At 34.4% G+C, this 23527-nt stretch overlaps 1 protein-coding gene across 1 annotated transcript in view; it reads right to left on the bottom strand.

The window, feature by feature from the left end:
• LOC142225146 (uncharacterized) overlaps nucleotides 1-23527 on the bottom strand; it is a 54992-nt gene that overhangs the window by 8475 nt on the left and 22990 nt on the right. The window contains exon 4 of the mRNA XM_075294924.1: nucleotides 21357-22532. Coding sequence (XP_075151039.1) covers nucleotides 21357-22532 — 1176 coding nt within the window. The remainder of the gene's footprint in view (nucleotides 1-21356; nucleotides 22533-23527) is intronic.

Genomic DNA, 23527 nt, shown 5'->3' with positions numbered 1-23527 from the left:
ATTTAGGTAGCTGTTAGCCATCCACTCAATTTTCAAATTTTGGGAGGGGATTATCGTAACGTCTAATTGTGTATCGGAGTAAGTAGCAAATGTCAGATGTACTTCATATGCTGGGATGTACATGTACGTGAGTGCCACCAAACAATTTTCGGTTATTGGATACATGAAGAATATTTTTGGATAGACATTTGCTACAATCTTAATATGTTTCAACCATGAAACACGTCCCACTGTCAGTGTTTGGGGAACTTGGATATATGCGTTTTCGAAAATTATATGAGCCATGCACTGTGACTTGTGCATTTAATGCACGAATTTCATTGAAGCCATAAATTAATTTGGTTAAATACCTTTTTTAATGGATGAATAATAAATAAGCTTGGTTCTAAGTTTGATTCTATTTGATTCTATTTTGAATTGCTAAGATTGATGTGAATTTTTTCTATGAGTCACAAATGATTACAATATCAGATCAGAATATCAGATGCGGCAAAAAGGCTGGACCGAATCTTAAAATACCTCTAGATTTCAATTTTCAAGCAAATATGATGTTGTCAGATATGTAGGACTCAGGAAGTCAAATCAACTACATGGGAACTACGATATTTAAAAATATGACTCGATAGATACCACATCCAATAAATTTCAACTACTTATCGCTCGCGTATCGCGCGTAAATAATTCGAACCATTAGTCACGGTCGAAACTTGAGACAAAAATAATTATTTTCTCAGAAAGTTTTGTCAAAGTTTTATTTCTTCAGAAAATGTTGTCAAAATATTATTTCTATAGAAAAACTTGTCAAAATTTTGTTTCTATAGAAAATGTTGTCAAAATTTTATTTCAAAAGAAAAATTTGTCAAAATTTTATTTCTTCAGAAAATTTTGTCAAAATTTGATTTCTATAGAACAATTTGTCAAAATTTTATTTCTTCAGAAAATTTTGTCAAAATTTTATTTTTAAATAAAAGTTTGTCAAAATTTTATTTCTATAGAAAATTTTGTCAAAGTTTTATTTCTATAGAAAATTTTGTCAACATTTTATTTTTATAGAAAATTTTATCTAAAATTTATTTTTATAGAAAATTTTATCTAAAATTTATTTTTATAGAAAATTTTATCTAAAATTTATTTTCATTTATCGACAGAAAATTTATGAAGTACCATGAATTCTACCAATTTACCAAACAGTAGAATTCTAAAACAAAACAAGTATATACGGCTGTAAGTTCGGCTAGGAGGAATCTTATGTACCCTCCACCATGGATTGCGTAGAAACTTCTACGAAAGACTGTCATTCACAATCGAATTAATTGGGTGGCGGTAACACTTGCCGATGGCAAGGTATCTTAAAACGCCGTGTTCTCAATTGTAAGTAAGTCCATACGGGGTATATATTAAACAAAAAAAGGCCGATTAAATACGTAAATAATTCAGTTTGACAAAATTTTCTATAGAAATAAAATAAAATGTTGACAAATATAAATAAAATTTGACAAAATTTTCTATAGAAATTAAATTTTGACAAAATTTTCTATAGAAATAAAATCTTGTCAAAATTTTGTACAGTAATAAAATTTGGACAAAATTTTTTATGTTTGTACGAATTTATTTCGGCATAAGCCGGCCATCATGTAAAACCTTTTTTCGGAAGGTTCAAGTGTGGTTTACTTTTGGGTTTAGTGAACTGCCTGAATTTATTCTGATAATTGGTTGATAGTTTTGCTGCAAGTAGATGATGCTGATGAGGAATGTGGTAATTCCGAAACGTGCGTCCATCCAACCATCCTGCAGTCTATCGGGCTTTGCCCAAATAACAAAATTTTGTATAGTAATAAAATTTTGACAAAATTTTTTATAGAAATAAAATTTTGACAAAATTTTCTATAAAAATAAAATTTTGACAAAATTTTCTATAGAAATAAAATTTTGGTAGTTATTTTTGAAGATCGGTTATATATAACTATAGACCGATATGGACCAATTTTGGCATGGTTGTTAGCGGCCATATACTAGCACAATGTACCAAATTTCACCACGTAAAACTTTCAACCGGGTCGGATGAATTTTGCTCTCCAGTAGTTCCGGAGGTCAAATCTGGGGATCGGTTTAAATGGGTGTTATATATAATTAAGACCAGTATAGACCACTTTTTACATGATTGTCAGGGACCATATACTAACACCACGTACCAAATTTCAACCGAATCGGATGAATTTTGTCATCCATGAGGCTCCGGAGGTCAAATCTGGGGATCGGTTTATATGAGGGCTATATATAATTATGGACCGATGTAAACCAAAGTTTGCATGGTTGTTGGAGACCATATACTCACACCATGTACCAAATTTCAGCCGGATCGGATGAAATTTGCTTCTCTTAGAGTCTCCGCAAGCCAAATCTGGGGATCGGTTTATATGGGGGCCACATATAATTATTGACCGATATAGACCAATGACAATGGTTGTCAGAGACCATATACTAACACCATGTATTAAATTTCAGCCGGATCGGATGAATTTTGCTCTTCCAAGGGGCTCCGGAGATCAAATCTGCGGATCGGTTTATATGGGTGCTACATATAATTATGGACCGATATGGACCAATTCCTGCATGGTTGTCAGAGACCATATACTAATACCACGTACCAAATTTCAACCGAATCGGATGAATTTTGCTCATCCATGAGGCTCCGGAGGTCAAATCTGGGGCTGGGTTTATATGAGGCCAATATATAATTATGGAACGATGTAAACCAAAGTTTGCATGGTTGTTGGAGACCATATACTAACACCATGTACCAAATTTCAGCCGGATCGGATGAAATTTGCTTCTCTTAGAGGCTCCGCAAGCCAAATCTGGGGATCGGTTTATATGGGGGTTACATATCATTATGGACCGATATGGACCAATTCCTGCATGGTTGTCAGAGACCATATACTAACACCACGTACCAAATTTCAGCCGGATCGGATTAATTTTGCTCTGCCAAGGGGCTCCGGAGATCAAATCTGCGGATCGGTTTATATGGGGGCTACATATAATTATGGACCGATATGGACCAATTCCTGCATGGTTGTCAGAGACCATATACTAATACCACGTACCAAATTTCAACCGAATCGGATGAATTTTGCTCATCCATGAGGCTCCGGTGGTCAAATCTGGGGCTGGGTTTATATGAGGGCTATATATAATTATGGACCGATGTAAACCATAGTTTGCATGGTTGTTGGAGACCATATACTAACACCATGTACCAAATTTCAGCCGGATCGGATGCAATTTGCTTCTCTTAGAGGCTCCGCAAGCCAAATCTGGAGATCGGTTTATATGGGGGCTACATATGATTATGGACCGATATGGACCAATTCCTGCATGGTTGTCAGAGACCATATACTAACACCACGTACCAAATTTCAACCGAATCGAATGAATTTGACCGATGTGAACCAAAGTTTGCATGATTGTTAGAGACCATGTACCAAATTTCAACCGGATCGGATGAATTTTGCTCCTCCAAGAGGCTCCGCAAGCCAAATCTGAGCGTCGATTTATATGGGGGCTATACGTAAAAGTGTTCCGATGTGGCCCATTTGCAATACCATCCGATCTACATCAATAACAACTACTTGTGAAAAGTTTCAAGTCGATAGCTTGTTTCGTTCGGAAGTTAGCGTGATTTCAACAGACGGACGGACGGAGATCGACTCAGAATTTCACCACGACCCAGAATATATATACTTTATGGGGTCTTAGAGCAATATTTCGATATGTTACAAACGGAATGACAAAGTTAATATACCACCCCATCCAATGGTGGAGGGTATAAAAATATTTAAAATTCGGGAGTTGACAAACAAAATGATATTTTCTTTAAAATGCATTCTAAAGGAGCTCTTGTCAATAATCTTCCAATGGATTTTTTGTTGAAATTTAGTGAAAAGTACTTTTTCGCTCAAAAAATAGCTTTTTTCTACATTCTTAAAAATTGTATTTTCAATCCCTTATATGGATATAAAAATGTGTCAATATGTTGGCTGAAGAGATATGTCAATGTGAGTCCAGTGAAAATTACACTCCCTGTTTGGCCAACACGGAGCAATAGTAAAGTTAAGTAATAAACTAAGGTTATGGTCACACTAGGCAAATATTTGACCAAAATGATTGTCAAACATTTTTTCAGAACCATTTTCCAAATATCTTAATACGGTGTTTGGAAAATAATCCTACCATGATGTTACATATCCAATATGAGCTAAATATATTTTCTTGTGTGGCTCTAGCGACGGATTCTTTTTTGATTTCTGTCAAATATTTTCCCAGTGTGACCATAGCAAAAGTGCAGCGAAGCTGACCTTAACAACATTCTTACTTCATTTCTATTAATGCTCGCGAGTGACTGGTTACCTTAGAAAATATATTCCAATATTCCATATATTCCAAAAAAAAACATCCTGAAGTCTCATGAAATTCTAATCTATATGGATTCTACTCTTTAAATGAATCCACAAAAAAAAACTAACATTCTGATTACTTAGATACAAATCGAAAAGGGAAATTCCATTAAAGAATACATGACCAACTTAACCAAAAATAATTTTTATAAATAAGATTGAGTGGAACACAAGATTAATTGCAGACAACCCTTTTTCGTCAACGCTCAAGATTTTGGGACAATTTTAAAAGATGCCCAAAATGAGATATGTCTGGGACTCCACCACAGGGTATATGAGAATGAAGGTAGGAACGCGCGCGTGTGTTTGTGTGTATTGTCTTACCCATGATATATTGACACTTAAAGTGTTAGGTAAACTTCTGGTTTTAAGAACATGAACATGGCGCACAGGGCTGGCAGCAATCATACTCCTCTGCCATAGATTCAGAAGAAGATCAGTAATTGCCCTTTTGAGGGATATATGTATGAGGAATGTCACCTTCGTTTATCATTTTCGAAAAAATTACCTAGGAAAGCAAAGAACAATCACACCAATAGCATCTGAAATCCATGGAGTAAGCTGATGATGCTAAAACGGCTGCCATTACCAATACCAATATTCGAGGTCTATGTTTTCTTGTTGATGTTTGTAGTGGAGCTATCTTAAAGATTTAATTGATCGATATACAATCTTCAGGTATGATAATTAATCATTATTTTTTTTTCTTCAAATTTTATTCATTCTATCTATCGAGAAGTGGAAATTCTTATTCACATTCGTTATGGGACATCTGGTGTATTGTGTTGATTTCGGGAGCTGTCATTCAATGTTGAATTAATGCCTTGTAAATTTGAGTTATTGTTGTTAGTTTTTCAAGCAGAGTAGTTGGGTTGAAGTGTTATAGCCAATTAGCTTTTTACCTTTCTCGATCTATCGTTCACCATAAAATTAAATAATTCCACTTATGAACAAAAAATGCTCTAAGATATATTTTTCATGGTTAATTCTATAGCTAACGTGATTGTTTGATTTAGTAAATTATGCTTTTATTTATTGTTGTTATTGTTTTTTTTTTTTTTCTCTTATAAATATTTAAATATATAACAACTTTGCCAGAGGTTGCATACTCATATCAATTTTGAAAATCGTGACCTTTTTTGTTTAAATGGTAGACAGTTGGATACCCATTTGTGGTAATAAATCAATTAGTAGTTTAAAAATTTTATTTTTTGGAGAAGCATTGAGAATTGAATTGAAGTGCGTCTGACATTAAACTTCATTCATATAACTACCATGCTATAATTTTCAATGTAAGCTTTTATATCTATTTGACATGTGTACGAGCAGAGAAAGTGCATATCATAATTAAGATTTCGTGTTTCTTTCTTACGATTGTATTCATTTTTCAAAAGTGAATAATAGAAAAATATGTTTAAACGTTAGACAAGGCTAAAATTGTCATGGAGATTATGAACCCATATATGTATACACTACATTATAAATTTCAGTCAAATTTGAGACTTTGTTGTACAATGTAAATAAAACTCGCATATGCAAAAAAGCGTAGCCAAAAAGCAATGCATCCTTTATGGACCCGTAAGTGGTTTAGAAGCAATGAATTTTACATGGGCCATCTTTTCCATCTAATGCATTGATTTCACATTATTTCTTCAGATGTGATGTTCTTTCAGTATTTTGGATTTCATTAGAAGAAAAACTGGAAAAATCAAATTTTTCTTAACTTTTTCGATTTTAACAAAATTTGAAATGCCTAGTTAGAATAATAATTCTGTTATGCCCGCAAAATTTCACGTTAATGGGAGAATAACTTTGGCCTCCGTGGTAAATCGGGCGAAGGACATATGCACGCAAAAAAATAATTCTTTCCTCCCAAACGAAATTTTAGACAAACAAAGTTCGTTTCTCATTTGGTTTTCGTTGAAAGGAAGTGTATTTGGAAGAAAAGTAAAGGGTGATTCTTTTGAGGTTAGGATTTTCATGCATTAGTATTTGACAGATCACGTGGGATTTCAGACATGGTGTCAAAGAGAAAGATGCTCAGTATGCTTTGACATTTCATCATGAATAGACTTACTAACGAGCCACAACGTCGAATTTTCAGTGAATGGGCCCTAGAAAAGTTGGCAGGAAATCCGCTTTTTTATCGACAAATTTTGTTCAGCGATGAGGCTCATTTCTGGTTGAATGGCTACGTAAATAAGCAAAATTGCCGCATTTGGAGTGAAGAGCAACCAGAAGCCGTTCAAGAACTGCCCATGCATCCCGAAAAATGCACTGTTTGGTGTGGTTTGTACGCTGGTGGAATCATTGGACCGTATTTTTTCAAAGATGCTGTTGGACGCAACGTTACGGTAAATGGCGATCGCTATCGTTCGATGCTAACAAACTGTTTGTTGCCAAAAATGGAAGAACTGAACTTGGTTGACATGTGGTTTCAACAAGATGGCGCTACATGCCACACAGCTCGCGATTCTATGGCCATTTTGAGGGAAAACTTCGGAGAACAATTCATCTCAAGAAATGGACCGGTAAGTTGGCCACCAAGATCATGCGATTTGACGCCTTTAGACTATTTTTTGTGGGGCTACGTCAAGTCTAAAGTCTACAGAAATAAGCCAGCAACTATTCCAGCTTTGGAAGACAACATTTCCGAAGAAATTCGGGCTATTCCGGCCGAAATGCTCGAAAAAGTTGCCCAAAATTGGACTTTCCGAATGGACCACCTAAGACGCAGCCGCGGTCAACATTTAAATGAAATTATCTTCAAAAAGTAAATGTCATGGACCAATCTAACGTTTCAAATAAAGAACCGATGAGATTTTGCAAATTTTATGCGTTTTTTTTAAAAAAAAAGTTATCAAGCTCTTAACAAATCACCCTTTATATACTTTTTGTGATAAACGTTTATTCTTTTCCAAGATGTAAACGCAATTTCATAATGACTAACTCAAAAAATTTTTTTCTGGCTAATTGCATTTTCCCTCACATCTTTCTCACTTCCACGAAGTTTTTTAGGTCTTAGCACCTTTTCCTGTAATACAAACAATGTAGAGACAAATATGAGAAATGTGCAAGATATCGAACACGCAGTGGAGCGGATTACTAAGGCCTTCAACATCTCACTGAAAGCTGCATGCCCTAGAGGAAAGCCAAGGGGGAAACATCGACCACCATGGTGGTCTACCGAATTAAGAAATATGAGGAAATCCTGCAGGAAGCTCTTTAACAAGGCAAAGTCCACCAGAGCCCCTGAGGACTGGGACGCTTACAAGAAGAATCTGAGAGGATACAAGCGAGAACTGAGAAAGGCTCAGCATAACTCTTGGAATGCTTACTGCAGCAGTATTCAGAATACGTCCGAGGCTTCCAGACTATGGAAGGTTCTAGCATCCACCAACTCCGCTCCAGGTTTCATTAAAACATCGGAGGGCAATTGGACAACGTCCAGTGAGGAGACGCTGGAGGTACTATTGGACACACATTTTCCTGGAAATCAGATGGTTGAACCATGTACTGGCGGTGCCACAGTTGCTCAGCGGTCGTTTCCTGTCGAGGAAATTGTATCGGAAACTAGAATAAGATGGGCGGTAAATAGCTTTGGACCATTCAAATCCGCTGGACCTGATGGAATTACTCCCGCGGAGTTACAAGCTGTAACTGACAAAATTATCCCCTGGTTGTCGGTGATATATAAAGGATGTATCAACTTATCATATATCCCAGGAAAGTGGAGGGAAACAAAAGCCGTTTTCATACCTAAAGCGGGAAAAGCCTCTCACTCGAGGGCGAAGGATTTCCGACCAATCAGCTTATCCTCATTCCTACTTAAGACTCTGGAGAGGATGATAGATATTTATCTTAGAACTAGCATCGATTCAAGTTTGTTCTCGAAACGACAGCATGCATACTCGAAGGGCAGGTCTACTGAGACCGCACTACATGAACTAGTCAGCTTTATTGAAAGCTCACTATCTGTCAAAGAATACACAATCGTGGCGTTTCTAGACATCGAAGGGGCATTCAATAATGTCCATCCGAGCTCGATATTAAATGGACTGACAACTCTGAATGTTGATCCATGTATACTCAGGCTGTTAGACGAACTGCTAATGAAGAGGCGTATTTCAGCCACACTAGGACAAGCAAACATACAAAAGTATGTGAACAGAGGCACTCCCCAAGGAGGAGTTATATCACCTCTTCTTTGGAATGTTGCTATAAATAGCCTTCTGGTTACTCTAGAAAAAGAAAGGATAAAAGTGGTGGCATACGCAGATGATGTAGCTCTGGCAGTCAGGGGAAAATTCCCATCCACAATCAGAGATATTATTCAGAGGGCCCTCCGGATGACTGAACAATGGGCGAAAGACAATGGTCTTGGGGTAAATCCTGCAAAGACAGAATTAGTCATGTACTGCAAAGATCGCAAAACTCCCACGGTTAGGCCTATTTCCTTAGGGGGTATTGAAATTCCCTTTGGTGATTGTGCAAAATACCTTGGCGTTATTTTGGACAGGAAGCTGAACTTTAAGCTTAATATTGAAGAAAGGGCGAGGAAGGCAACTGTAGCTTTGTACTCGTGCAAAAAGGCAATAGGAAAAAAGTGGGGACTAAAACCAAAAATTGTGCATTGGCTATACACGGCAGTGGTTAGACCTATAATGCTATATGGTGTTGTAGTCTGGTGGCCGGCACTTCAGAAACCGACTGGTTTAGATAAAGTTCAGCGTATGGCGTGTTTGTGTATTTCAGGCGCATTCAGCAAGACAGGAACAAATTCCCTTACTGTCATGCTGCATCTATTGCCTTTAGACATTTTGGCCAAACAGTCAGCTGCAACAACGGCTGTGCGGTTGCGCGAACTATCACTGTGGTCGGAAAAAGGTTACGGTCACAGTTCTGTCCTCAAAATAATGTCAGATGTGCCTAACGTAGTGGATTACACTTTGGCGAGTCCACTTTTCGACAAAAAGTTTGAGACTCTAATCCCCAACAGTGAGGCGTGGTGCACACAGACCCCGGGGTATAAAGAATATATAGATTTCTACACTGATGGCTCCAAATTGGATGGACAAGTGGGTTTCGGAGTATATTCTAATGATCTGGAACTTCAAATAGCGAAAAGATTACCTAATCACTGTAGTGTTTTTCAGGCTGAAATATTAGCAATAAGAGAGGTGGCGAATTGGCTGAGAAGTAATGTTCCAAAAAATGTGGGCATTAATATATACTCAGACAGACAACCTGCAATAAAATCCTTGGACTCTGTGTTCCTCAACTCGAAAACGGCCATCGACTGCCGCAAATCTCTCAATGAGATGGCTGAGCAGTACAATATTCACCTAATATGGGTGCCTGGCCATAGGAACATACCGGGGAACTGCGAAGCGGATGAGTTGGCAAGGCTAGGGACTACCTTACAAATTCCAGAGGAACTAGAATTTGTTGGTATGCCCCTAGCTACCTGCAAGCTCATGCTGCGTGAGAAGGCTTTTATGATGGCAAATGTTCGATGGGAGAATTGCAAGGGTTGTAACGACACCAAGCAAATATGGCCCCATTTCAACTTAAACCGCACATTAGATATGCTATATCTGCTATAACGGGTCGCTGCCTGATAGGAGATTTTGCAAAAACTATTGGTGCGAAGTATAATGACTATCGTATGAGCTGTCATGATGCGGAGGAAAAAGAATCAATTAAACACCTCTTTTGTGAGTGTCCTGCATTTTGTGTAAAGCGCAAGCAACTTTTAGGAGCATATAGCTTCAGATTACTGGCGGATCTGGAAAACGTTAACTTAAGCAGTCTGCTAATGTTTTTGGAACAATCTGGTTGGTTCAACAAAGAAAAATAATCAAGAAGGTTCAGCGGTTAAAACTAGAAGTGCCCATATGTAATAGGTACTTTTAGTTAATGTGGTATCACAATGGACTGAATAGTCTAAGTGAGCCTGAATCTTAATCGGGCTGCCACTTTAACCTAACCTAACCTAATCTAACAATGTAGAAGAAATTATACAATTTTATAAATTTTTAAAATTTTTTTTACCTTTCGCCTGGACTGAGAATCGAACCGCGGACCATGCAATTTGTAAGGCAGCACACTATCCACTGAGCTACGTAGCTCTTATTGTCATCAATAGCTAATTATCCATATAAGTTATATTAATATAGCATAGCTTGCGGCGCCCACGAGCCGATTAAACAAAGTTTATTTAACAGAAAAATACATTTAGTTTGGCACCGTGGAGCAGTGGTTGCTACGTCGGTCTTGCATGCCAAGGGTCGTGGGTTCAATCCCTGCTTCGACCAAAGTTTTTTGTTTAATATATTCCAGATATGGTCGGAAGATTCCGAAAAAATGTTCAACATTACATTCTACTATATTAAATTTTTACTATGAACTGTAAAATGTGTCTCATTAAAGAGCTAAAGTCAGAAAAGAACAGTGTTTGTTATAAACGAAACGGACTGTGTTGTTGGTTCAAAAATAACTTTTTTTTTATTGAAAAAATAAAAATTTTGTAACAAACGAATTTTTTTGGTGATAAAAGTGTATACTTTTCGAAGCAATTCAAAAAACTCTAACAAAAGAAAAACGTTTTCGGTACACGTTTTCCAAACGTTTTTTTTTTTTTCTTTCCGTGTATATAAAATTGTTCTATAAAAAATAAATCACCTTCTTCATAGGAACTGATTTTGTATTGGACGTCTGATTTCCACATATTGAACAGAACATTGGCTTTCATGGCAGAAGTTGTCGCTAAATAAATAAGTAAAATTATTATTATAATGTAATTCAATATAGTATAATATTCGTCACAAAAATATATACTTACCGCATATTTGACACTTCAGCTACTTAAAAAAAAAAAACACCGCGACTTTCTCCAACGTAATCACAAACCCGAATGAAGAAACGCGTGTTACTTTAAATTGTGCAAAATTATTTTTATACCCTCCACCATAGGATGGGGGGTATATTAACTTTGTCATTCCGTTTGTAACACATCGAAATATTGCTCTAAGACCCCATAAAGTATATATATTCCAGGTCGTGGTGAAATTCTGAGTCGATCTAGGCATATCCGTCCGTCCGTTTTTTGAAATCACGCTAACTTCCGAACGAAACAAGCTAACGACTTCAAACGTGGCACAAGTAGTTGTTATTGATGTAGGTCAGATAGTCTTGCAAATGGGCCATATCGGATCACTTTTAGGTATAACCCATATATAAACCTACGCTCAGATTTGGCTTGCGGAGCCTCTAAAGAAGCAAATTCCACCCAACCCGCCGAAATTTGGTACATGGTGTAAGTATATGGTCTCTAACAACTATGCAAAAATTAGTCTACATCGGTCCATAATTATATATAGCCCCCATATAAACTGATCCCCAGATTTGGCTTGCGGAGCCTCTAAAGAAGCAAATATCATCCGGTCCGACTGAAACTTGGTACATGGTGTAAGTATATGGTCTCTAACAACTATGCAAAAATTAGTCCACATCGGTGCATAATTATATATAGCCGCCATATAAACCGATCTCCATATTTGAACTCCGGAGCCTTGTGGATGAGCAAAATTCATCCTACTCGGTTGAAACTTGGTACATGGTGTTAGTATATGGTATCTAACAACCATGCAGGAATTGGTCCATATCGGTGCATAATTATATGTAACCCCCATATATACCGATCCTCAAATTTGTCTTCCGGACCCTCTCGGAAGAGCAAAATTCACCCGATCCGGTTGGAATTTGATACGTGGTGTTAGTATATGGTCTCTTACAACCATGCAAAAATTGGTCCATACCGGTCTATAATTATATATAACCGCTAATTTAAACCGATCCCCAGATTTGACTTCCGGAGCTCTTGAAGGAGCAAAATTCATCCGTGGTTGGTGGTGAAATGTGATACATTGCGATAGTATATGGTCGCTAACAACCATGCCAAAATTGGTCCATATCGGTATATAGTTATATATAGCCGATCCCCAAAAATAATCTACCAAAATTTTATTTCTGTAGAAATTTTTGTCAAAATTTATTGCTATAGAAAATTTTGTCAAAATTTTGTTATTATAAAAAATTTTTCAAGATTTTATTTCTATAAGAAATTTTGCCAAAATTTTATTTCTATAGAAAATTTTTTCAAAATTTTGTTGCTACACTGAAAAAAATATTGACCTAATATGGAAGATTATGCAACTTAAATTTTAGGACTCAAAATTTACGCAATGCTAAGGACAAAATTCTTTAAAACAATGACATTTTAATTAAAAGAAAGTTTATAATCCTTGCTTCAAAAATTTTTTTCATTAAGTTTAGGACACAAATCTTGAAATTTTGCGTCTCTCTGCTGAAGTTGTAGATCTTTGAAGTAAGGCAAATTTTCCTTAAAATAAAGAAAAAACATTTTAATTTAAAGAAATCGTCTTTAACTCAACTGACGTATTGAACTTTTAAATTTAAGATAAAAACGCTTCAAACATAGGCCTAGACTTATTTTAAGTTTGAAGTACCTGGCATTATTTGGATTTTGATATTGGAATGTGTTTGTACATAAATACCTGTATAAATATATCGCAAAAAGAAAATAAAAACTCGATGAATGAGATCTGCGTCCAATTTTAATTAATTTGATCCTAGATTTAAAGCCAGGGAGGCCCGTAAAAACTGTCTTTATTTTAAAGAAGCCGCTTCTTTGGTTCGGAATCAATACCAAAATCCTTAAGGGAAGGTCAAAATCTTTGGATCCAAGTAAACTTTTTTTGAGTATATAGAAAATTTGTCAAGATTTTATTTCTATAGAAAATTTTCACAAAAAATCAAAACGGAATGTTCACAATTTCGTCCACGTGCGTTCACGATTTCATGAACGGCATTCGTTTTTCTTTGACCATGAAAAGTCTTAAAATAATCGCTAGACGTTATTATGGCAACTGCCTCGGTGGTGCAATATGCTAAGGCGACTGTTAACGCGTATGGTGCAGAAAACACAGGTTCGAGTCACTGTAGCGGAAATCTTTTTTTAATTCTGTTTATAAATTTGTAACCATAACGTTTTCAGATCGTGAACGCTGGTTGTTATTTCGACAACGCATGGTGTCATTTTATTGTTGTCAGATTGACTCCGCCTGTTCTCCGTTCGGCACCACATGTGTGTTGATTCACTTTGATGAACGAATCGTTTTGAAATGAACACGCCGTGCATGATTTTTTCTATAAGTGTATAACGGAATAATTGTTTCAAAGACATTTCTAAAACAACTCATGTTTACACAACCGGCCACTTCAAATTTAAATAACCCAATCAATACTCTGAATACCTTTACGTAGGAGGTATAGGTAGTTATGTCACCAAAACTGATTCTGTTATCGTTTCCTCAAATTCTAATGCAAAGTTGTTGATTTGAAGTCAAAGTCCAAAATTCACTCTTGACATCATTCTTGTCCTCTAATAGAAAAGTCATTAAATTATCTAAGTAAGTGGTTATCAAACTGGTTTTGATGGTTTTATTAATGCACTACAATATTCTCCAAAACCCTTCCTAATCTTCAAACTATGGAGCTCCTTATATGCTATCGATTCGTTACACTTGTATAGCCATACATAAGCACACTTCTTCATATGGGGAACTCAAAGGAGTTCCATAAGATTATAAGAAATATTTGTATGGTGTGAAAATTTTATTGAATTTTCCAAAAGCCTTATTCTCCTACTATACTCTGACTAATGCATTTTGTTTTGCTCTCTTAGCTAAACAGACTTCAAAAGTCACTCAATGGATGTTTACATTGACTATGGAAGATGCAACCAATAACGTAGAGGAAAACTGGATATTTGTTCAACAGAAATCATGACTTCAGATGCCAGTAATGACCAGCCTGCCAAGTCACACCTCTGATTGTGTGCCACTCATTCACTTGTGTATTGCATTTCATTTACGTGGCATGAATGCATTCTCTGGATGCTGTGCCCCATTACGACTTTTCAGATATGGAGAATGTCTAGCAATGCAACGAGTCTCTTACCATCTGAGAGTTCATTGCATTAATAAAGTGTACGACGATATTTAATTACTTAATGCTAATTGCTATCGACATCATTAAATAATTTATTGAATACGTACAAATATTTGGTGTGGAAAATATGTAACTAACAATGATCAAATTCATTGAGGTTTAAATTAATGACTGGCTGGGAAATGTGTGTGTGTGCATTTATACACTGGGAAAAATATTTACTAGTTATTGAGGATTCAAAAAATTTTCGTTTTTGATTTTTCGACAAAAATGTTTAATGTACAACGAGTAATCCTTGCTCATGCAAAAAAAAAAAATTGCCTCAGATCCACAAAATTTGACATTGTGAAAAATATTTACGTAGTATTAAAGATTACGCAAATTAAATTTTAGCACAATTTACACAACATTATAGCCAAATTTCTTTAAACTAATGATAAAGTTTGTAATTATTGTTTTAAAATTTTACTTTATTAAATTTAAAACAAAAATTTGCGTCCTTCGTTAAAGACGAATTAAGTCAAAATTTCCTTATTTATTTGAATTGGCACATATAGCCAAAGTACTAATTCTGCTTTCATTGCAAAATTTCACGTAAATCGGAATTAAATTCTGGCTTCCGGTGGTCATTTGACTTATGTTCCTTGTGTTCCGCCTTGTGCAAAATTTGAAGAAACTCAAATTCTGGCCTCTGGGGCCTATAAATGCATATCGGACGAAATATATATGTATGGAAGCTATATAGAAATCTTAACCGATTAAGGTGATATTTTGCAAGGTTTACTTGACTCACAAACGCAGATGTAAAAATTAGAAAAAAATTATATAGAGCCCTAAATTCGGCCAGGCCAAATCTTAAATACCCTCCACCATGGATTGCGTAGACTGTCATCCACAATCGAAGTACTTGGGTTACGGTAACACTTGCCGAAATCAAGGTATCTTAAAACTTCTAAATTGTAAGTTAGTCCATATGGGGTATATATTAAACAAAAGAAGTATATACAGTAGTAAGTTCGGCCGGGCCGAATCTTAAATACCCACCACCATGAATCAAATATAATAGTTTCCATCGAAAAATTCAGGGGGGTTTGATAACAGATATTTTCCCAAGCAGATCAGTTCAACCAGTACGCTTCCCACAGATAAATGTAAAGATTTTACCCATGAGGACTAGATCAGATTCTGAATTTATAAGAACCATTTTTATACCCTGCTCCACACTGTGGAACAGGGTATTATAAGTTAGTGCATATGTTTGCAACACCCAGAAGGAGACGAGATAGACACATGGTGTCTTTGGCAAAAATGCTCAGGGTGGGCTCTTGAGTCGATATAGCGATGTCCGTCTGTCCGTGAACACATTTTTGTAATCAAAGTCTAGGTCGCAGTTTTAGTCCAATCGACTTCAAATTTGGCACAAGTATGTGTTTTGGCTCAGAATAGATTCTTATTGATTTTGGAAGAAATCGGTTCAGATTTAGATATAGCTCCCATATATATATATTTCACCCGATATGGACTTATATGGCCCCAGAAGCCAGAGTTTTACCCTAATTTACTTAAAATTTTGTACAAGAAGAATAATTAGTACTATAGTCAAGTGTGCCAAATTTTATTGAAATCGGTTCAGATTTAGATATAGCTCCCATATATATATTTCGCCCGATATGGACTAATACGGTCCCAGAAGCCAGAGTTTTGCCCCAATTTGGTTGAAATTTTGCACAGGTAGTAGAATTAGCATTGTAGCTATGCGTGGTAGAAATCGGTTCAGATTTAGATATAGCTCCCATATATAGCTTTCATCCGATTTACACTCATATGACCACAGAGGCCACTTTTTTGGTCCGATTTAGTTGAAGTTTTGCACAGGGAGTAGAATTAGCATTGTAGCTATGCGTGCCAAATTTGGTTGAAATCGGTTCAAATTTAGATATATCTCCCATATATAGCTTTCGCCCGATTTACACTCATATGACCACAGAGGCCAATTTTTAACTCCGATTTAGTTGAAATTTTGCACAGGGAGTAGAATAAGCATTGTTGCTATGCGTGCCAAATTTGAAATCGGTTCAGAGTTAGATATAACTCCCATATATATGTTTTTCTGATTTCGACAAAAATGGTCAAAATACCAACATTTTCCTTGTAAAATCGCCACTGCTTAGTCGAAAAGTTGTAAAAATGTCTCTAATTTTCCTAAACTTCTAATACATATATATCGAGCGATAAATCATAAATAAACTTTTTCGAAGTTTCCTTAAAATTGCTTCAGATTTAAACGTTTCCCATATTTTTTTACTAACATTGTGTTCCACCCTAGTGCATTAGCCGACTTAAATTTGAGTCTATAGATTTTGTAGAAGTCTATCAAATTCTTCCAGATCGAGTGATATTTAAATGTATGTATTTGGGACAAACCTTTATATATAGCCCCCAACACATTTGACGGATGTGATATGGTATCGAAAATTTAGATCTTCAAAGTGGTGCAGGGTATAATATAGTCGGCACCGCCCGACTTTAGACTTTCCTTACTTGTTTTTTTTTTAAGTTTTAGAGGAATCGTAAACATCTCTTGTACGTGTGCAAGAAAATGATGAAATACCGCCTTGATTTGAAATCTAAAATCTGTAGATTTTCATCCCAATTATTTAAATAATTACGAGAAGTAAAATCTGGAAATTTTGCATTCAGTTTCAAGCAATTTTCATGATCAGTGTGCCTTCTATACCCTCAATAAGTGAAATCGGTCTATATGGAGGCCACATTGTTATGGGTCTAAAATTCCAGTAGGTTAGGTTATGTGGCAGCCCGATGTATCAGGCTCACTTAGACTATTCAGTCCATTGTGATACCACATTGGTGAACTTCTCTCCAGTATATTTTCAATTTGTGGCAAATCGGATAAAAACTACGGATTCTAGAAGCCTAAGACGTAAAATAGGGAGTTTGGTGTAACGGGGCTATACCAAAACATGGAAGGATACACACAGTATTCAGCACATTTATTGTAGTTCTAGAATCTAGATCCCAACTCGGAGGGCCGGTTTATAAGGGGGCTATATCAAAAACTGTACCGATACTCAATATATTCGGCACACCACTTTATGGTCTTAGAATACCTCTAAATTTCCAATTTCAGGCAAATTGGGTAAAAACTACGAATTCTAGCAAAATCGTGAGATCGGTCTATATGGGGGCTATATCAAAACATGGACCGATAATCACAATTTTCGGCACATCTCTTTATTTTCCTAGAATACCTATAGATTTTCCATTTCAGGCAAATTGAATAAAAACTACGGATTCTAGAAGCCTAAGAAGTAAAATCGAGAGATCGGTCTATATGGGGTCTATACCAAAACATGCACCGATAGGCACCATTTTCGGTATACTCCTCTAGATTTCCAATTTTAGGCAAATTGCATAAAAAGTACAGTTTTTATAAGCCTAAGACCCCAAATCGGGAGGTCGGTTTATATGGGGACTATATCAAAACTTGGACCGATATAGCCCATCTTCGAACTTGACTTGCCCGCAAACAAAGGACGAATCTGTGCCAAATTTCAGGACGATAGCACCATTATTGAAGGTTGTAGCGTGATTACAACAGACGGACATACTTATATCGTCTTAGAATTTCTCCCTGGTCAAGAATATATATACTTTATTTAGTCGGAAATCGATATTTCGATGAGTTACAAACGGAATGACAAATGTATTATACCCCCATCACCATTCTATGGTGGTGGGTATAAAAAGGCCGATTATATAGAAAATTTTGTCAAACTGAATTAACATATATACGTATTAAGTATATAATGCAGTTTGGCAAAATTTTCTATAGAAATTAAACTTTAACAAAATTTTCTATAAAAATACAATTTTTACAAAATTTTCTACAGAAATAAAAGTTTGACAAAAACTTCTATAGAAATACAATTTTGACAAAATTTTCTATAGAAACACAATTTTGACAAAATTTTCTATAGAAATAAAATTTTGACACAATTTTCTATAGAAATAAAATTTTGAAAAAATTTTCTATAGCAATAAAATTTTGACAAAATTTTCTATAGAAATAAAATTTTAATAAAATTTTCTATAGAAATAAAATTATGACATAATTTTCTATATAAATAAAATTAATACAAAATTTTCTACAGAAATAAAATTTAGACAAAATTTTCTATAGAAATAAAATTTTGACAAAAAAATTTATAGAAATAAAATTTTGACAACATTTTCTATAGAAATAAAATTTTGACAAAAATTTTTATAGAAATAAAAGTATGACAAAAAAATTGTATAGCAATAAAATTATGACAAAATTTTCTATAGAAATAAAATTTTGCTAGATTATTTTTGGCTCGAGTGACAACCATAATTATGAAACAATAAGGACCAATTTTTGTGTGATTGGGGATCGGTTATATATAACTATAGACCGATATGGATCCATTTTGGCATGGTATAGTATAGCGGCCATATACTAGCGTAATGTACCAAATTTCAACAGAATCGGATGAATTTTGCTCCTCCAAGAGGTTCCGGAGGTCAAATCTTTTAAACTGAAGCTAATAGCTGAGACAAATTATAAAATCAAACATTGAACTAAAACCCTTGAAAATAATTTAAATGTTATAATAAAGATAATATCATTTTATACCCGCCTTTAAACTTCGTGAATAATAAATATATTTTTTGTGGAACCTCTTAAAGTTACAACCACATTAAATCGCTATTTAAATATTCATATCACTTCAATTCGTACTTAATTGAAAGATTTATAACTCATTTTTCTGGGGAAAATACACCCACAGGTTGAATAAAATTCCTTATGGAAATATAACTCATACAGATTTCCTTAATTGCTACAAGTGTCGAGGCTAACAACCATCACCCCAACCTCCAATAACAATAGCCAAGAAAAGAAAACAAAAAGAAAAACCTCCAAATTACCCCAATAAAATAAGCATTCACTTTCCATGAAGAACTTAAGCCACATGTAACGATACACCACTCACAGGTGTCAACAACCCGCAGGCATTTTCGAAACATATACACCAAAAAAGTTCTAACCTCTACTCCAAGAAGATATCCAAGATGGAAAAAAGGTGTGAACATACAGTGGCGGCACAAAAGGCTCTCTTGTGAATTTGATATGGCTTGTGAGGATGAAGGTTAAGATAGGGATATACTTTCGTATTATGCCTTAACATTTATACCGAAACGTGTTGGGATTATAAAAATTTTATTCGAATGTTTATGGCTAAGAATTTCCGAGCAACAAATGCAGGATAGACGATTGCCAGTGGCCTGGTGGTGGGGTATATGCGATGGGAAACATATTTTTATATGTTAATACAAATGTCATTACCCCTCAAAAAAAAAGAGAAAAAACAACATAACGTCAAAACAATCCTGTTGGTGACATTTCAACTCACACGTCCATTTTTTTTTTTGTTTTCTTCAACTTCAGTTACGTACACTTCAAAAGCAAACTTAAGACAAATATTTTTGTCAAAAGTTTTTCCTTCATTTATGAATTGTCGAACAAAATTTTTCCTTGTTTGATATGATTGAATATGGAAGGAATATTAATTAGGCTAAACATGACAAGGCAAACGAGACATGGTGGAAAGTCACCAAGTGTTGGTGTTTCACATTGAACCTTTTGAAAAGAAATATTACCCTCATAGTCGACCATAAGTCTTAACTAACGTGACAGGTGTTAAAATGCTTATCAGAACATATTGCATAAATCACTCAAATCGTTACATTTCTATGCAATGGGATCTACACGCATATCAGAGTGGCATTGGTGCACCTTTAAGTGGTTTCAAACAAAGTTTGATATGCTGCTCGGATTCCATAAATTTCTTTCTATAAAATTTTTACAAAGTTTTCTATAAAAATTAAATTTTCTACAGAAATAAAATTCCGACAAAATTTTTCTATAGAAATAAAATTTGACAAATTTTCGATGAATTTCATTCTATAAATTTTTTCCAAAGTTTTCAAAAAAAATAAAAGTTTTTATAGAAATAAAATTTTGACAAAATTTTCTATAGGAAAAAAAAATTGAACAAAATTTCTATAAATCATAGAAAGAACTCTATAACATTTTGACAAAATTTTCTATAGAAATAAATTTTTGACAAAATTTTCTATAGAAACAAAATTTTGGTTAAATTTTCTGTAAAAATAAAATTTTGACAAAATTTTCTATAAAAATAATTTTTTTACAAAATTTTCTTTGGAAATAAAATTTATACAAAATTTTCTAAATAAATAAAATTTTGGCAAAATTTTCTATAGAAATAAAATCGTGACAAAATTTTCTATAGAAACAAAATTTTGGCAAAATTTTCTATAGAAATAAAATTTTTACAAAATTTTCTATAAATAAAATTTTGACAAAATTCTCTATAGAAATAAAATTTTGACAAAATATTCTACAGAAATAAAATTTTGGCAAAATTTTCTATAGAAATAAAATTGTGACAAAATTTTCTATAGAATGTCCTTCGTTTTTGTTGACCTGTTGTTCTAATTTATTTTATTATTATTTTGGCTTGAGGTCTTTTTAATAAAAAATCCTTTTTACGATTTTTGATTACTTGTTAACTTTATTCTCCAATATTTCGACTAACATCGTTAGTCTTCGACGGGGATCTACATAAATAACAAATATTAGTACACAATGTACGAGTAACACAAACAATTTATATTTACATTAAAGTATTTTTAGGAAATAATCAAAAAATTGTAGAGAGTGATTACGTCTGTTTTTTAGAAAATTTGATTGCCAACTAAATATGTCTGCGTCCGTGTTTTTTTATGATGTATCTATACATTTGAGAACATTTATCTGTGTCTGTTTTGAAGTTTAATCTCTTCTCGCTGGGAACGTCGGTGATATAAAGCATCTCTAAGGTATATCGTCGGAAAGGATTACTCTCTTGCACTAATACATCTACATCGTCAAAATTCGGACTGTGTCCAGTTTGTGTACAGTGGTTTGCGAGTGCCGTCTTTTGATCCAATGGCTTATCTCTAGCCTTGTGGTCAGATTTGTGGGAAATTCTCGTCTTTAATTTAGTTCCTGTATTACCAACATATACCTTTTGGCATATGTCGGACCCGTCTCCATTACATTTTATTTGGTATACTAAATTTGATTTGTCCTCCTTTTTAACTTTTGATTTTGTTTTCCCATAGAATTGGTCCATTGAATTGTGCGTTCTGAAAGCGAGTTGAATCTTGTCCTTGTCATAAATTTCAGAGTTTTTGAATCTTTCGGAGAAACCAGGTATAAAAGTGACAGATTTGTATATTTTTGGCTCCTTATTGATATTGTCCTTTTTTGGCTTCTGTGCACGTTTTAATAAATCTTTTATAGTCTTCTTTGGGAAGTCATTCATTAATAAAATGTCTCGTATCTTTTGCTTATTTTGATGATGATATATCTCGTCACTTATTGTCAAAACTCTATTTATGAAATTGTTCGCGGTGTTTATTATCATTGATTTTGGATGTTTGGAATGAAAATTGACCAATCGTCTAGAAGCTGTGTCTTTTTGGTACCAATCAAGAAGAATCCTATTTTCTTTCCTTATTACTATCGTGTCCAAGTATGCCAGTTTGTTGTCATTTTCCTCTTCCATCGTAAATTGAATTAGCTTATTGTATGAATTTAGAACGTTGATAGTGTTGATCGTTTCTGTTTTCTTTATGATTCCAAACAAGTCGTCCACATATTTCGTCAATATTTTGGGCTTATTTGGCATTTTTCCAATCGAGTCATCCAATAAATCTTCCATTACTATATAAGCAATTGCTGGTGAAGCTGGAGATCCCATGGGTAATCCTTTTTGTTGACTGTAAAACTTTTCCTCATATTTAAAATACCTTGTGTCCTTAATGAAAAATTTTAATATTTCAATGAATAGTCCTCGGGGTATATTAGTGTATTGCTCCAAAATATTCCACTTTTTCTCAATTGTCTTAATGGCTAGTTCAATTGGTACACTTGGAAATAAGGAAATTACGTCAAAAGATATTAATGTTTCGTTAGATTCTATTTTAACATTGGTCAATCTTTAAAATGGTCAAATGTTTTAAAATGTCGACTAAATATCGGGAAAGGTCATATCCTGGAGAATTGATTGAAGAGCAGATTGGTCTTAGAGGCGTACCTTCCTTGTGAATCTTTGGGAGTCCATATATCCTAGGTGGCAAAGATATTTTATTTGCCCATTTTTTCTTTTCATTAAAGGTAATTGCATTAACCTTAAACAGTTTTTCCACTAAGCTGTTATTTTTATTTTGGAGGCTCGTAGTCGGATCCTTCTTGAGTCGTCTGTAGGTACAAAAATCCATTAAGATATTTCCCATTTTTGTTTTGTAGTCCGCTTTTGTCATCGCTACTGTTTTTCCACCTTTATCTGCACAAAGTATCAATATTTCGTCATCCTCCTTTAAAAACTTTTTGCTTTGAGCCACCGTGTCAAGTATCATTCTATCTCTATGTGTATGTTGTTTGTTGTTGTTTATTATTAAATTCCATATCTAGTATAACAAGATTTCAAATCTTATAAATGACTATACTAGTACTTCTAATTATGCATTAATAATCTTTGCAACAGATAATAATGTTTAAAGTAAATGATAAAAAAAAGAGAAAAAAAAAATGTGTATGTTCTAGTTTGTGTAGGTGGTTGTCTATGAGTGATGTAAATTGTGCTCTCACTGTCTCTTGTTGTTCTCTGCTCTCGATTGCCTGGATGCACTCTTTTCCATAGAATTAAAATTTTGACAAAATTTTATGTAGAAATAAAATTTTGACAAAATTTTCTGTAGAAATAAAATTTTGACAAAATTTTCTATAGAAATAACATTTTGACAAAAATTTTTATAGAAATAAAATTTTGACAAAATTTTTTATAGAAATAAAATTTTGAAAAAATTTTCTATAGTAATAATATTTTGAAAAAATTTTCTATAGTAATAAAATTTTTGCAAAA

Source organism: Haematobia irritans, chromosome 2, assembly GCF_050003625.1.
Source record: "Haematobia irritans isolate KBUSLIRL chromosome 2, ASM5000362v1, whole genome shotgun sequence".
NCBI classification, from domain to species: Eukaryota; Metazoa; Arthropoda; class Insecta; order Diptera; family Muscidae; genus Haematobia; species Haematobia irritans.
This window is presented reverse-complemented; position numbering and strand designations above follow the sequence as displayed.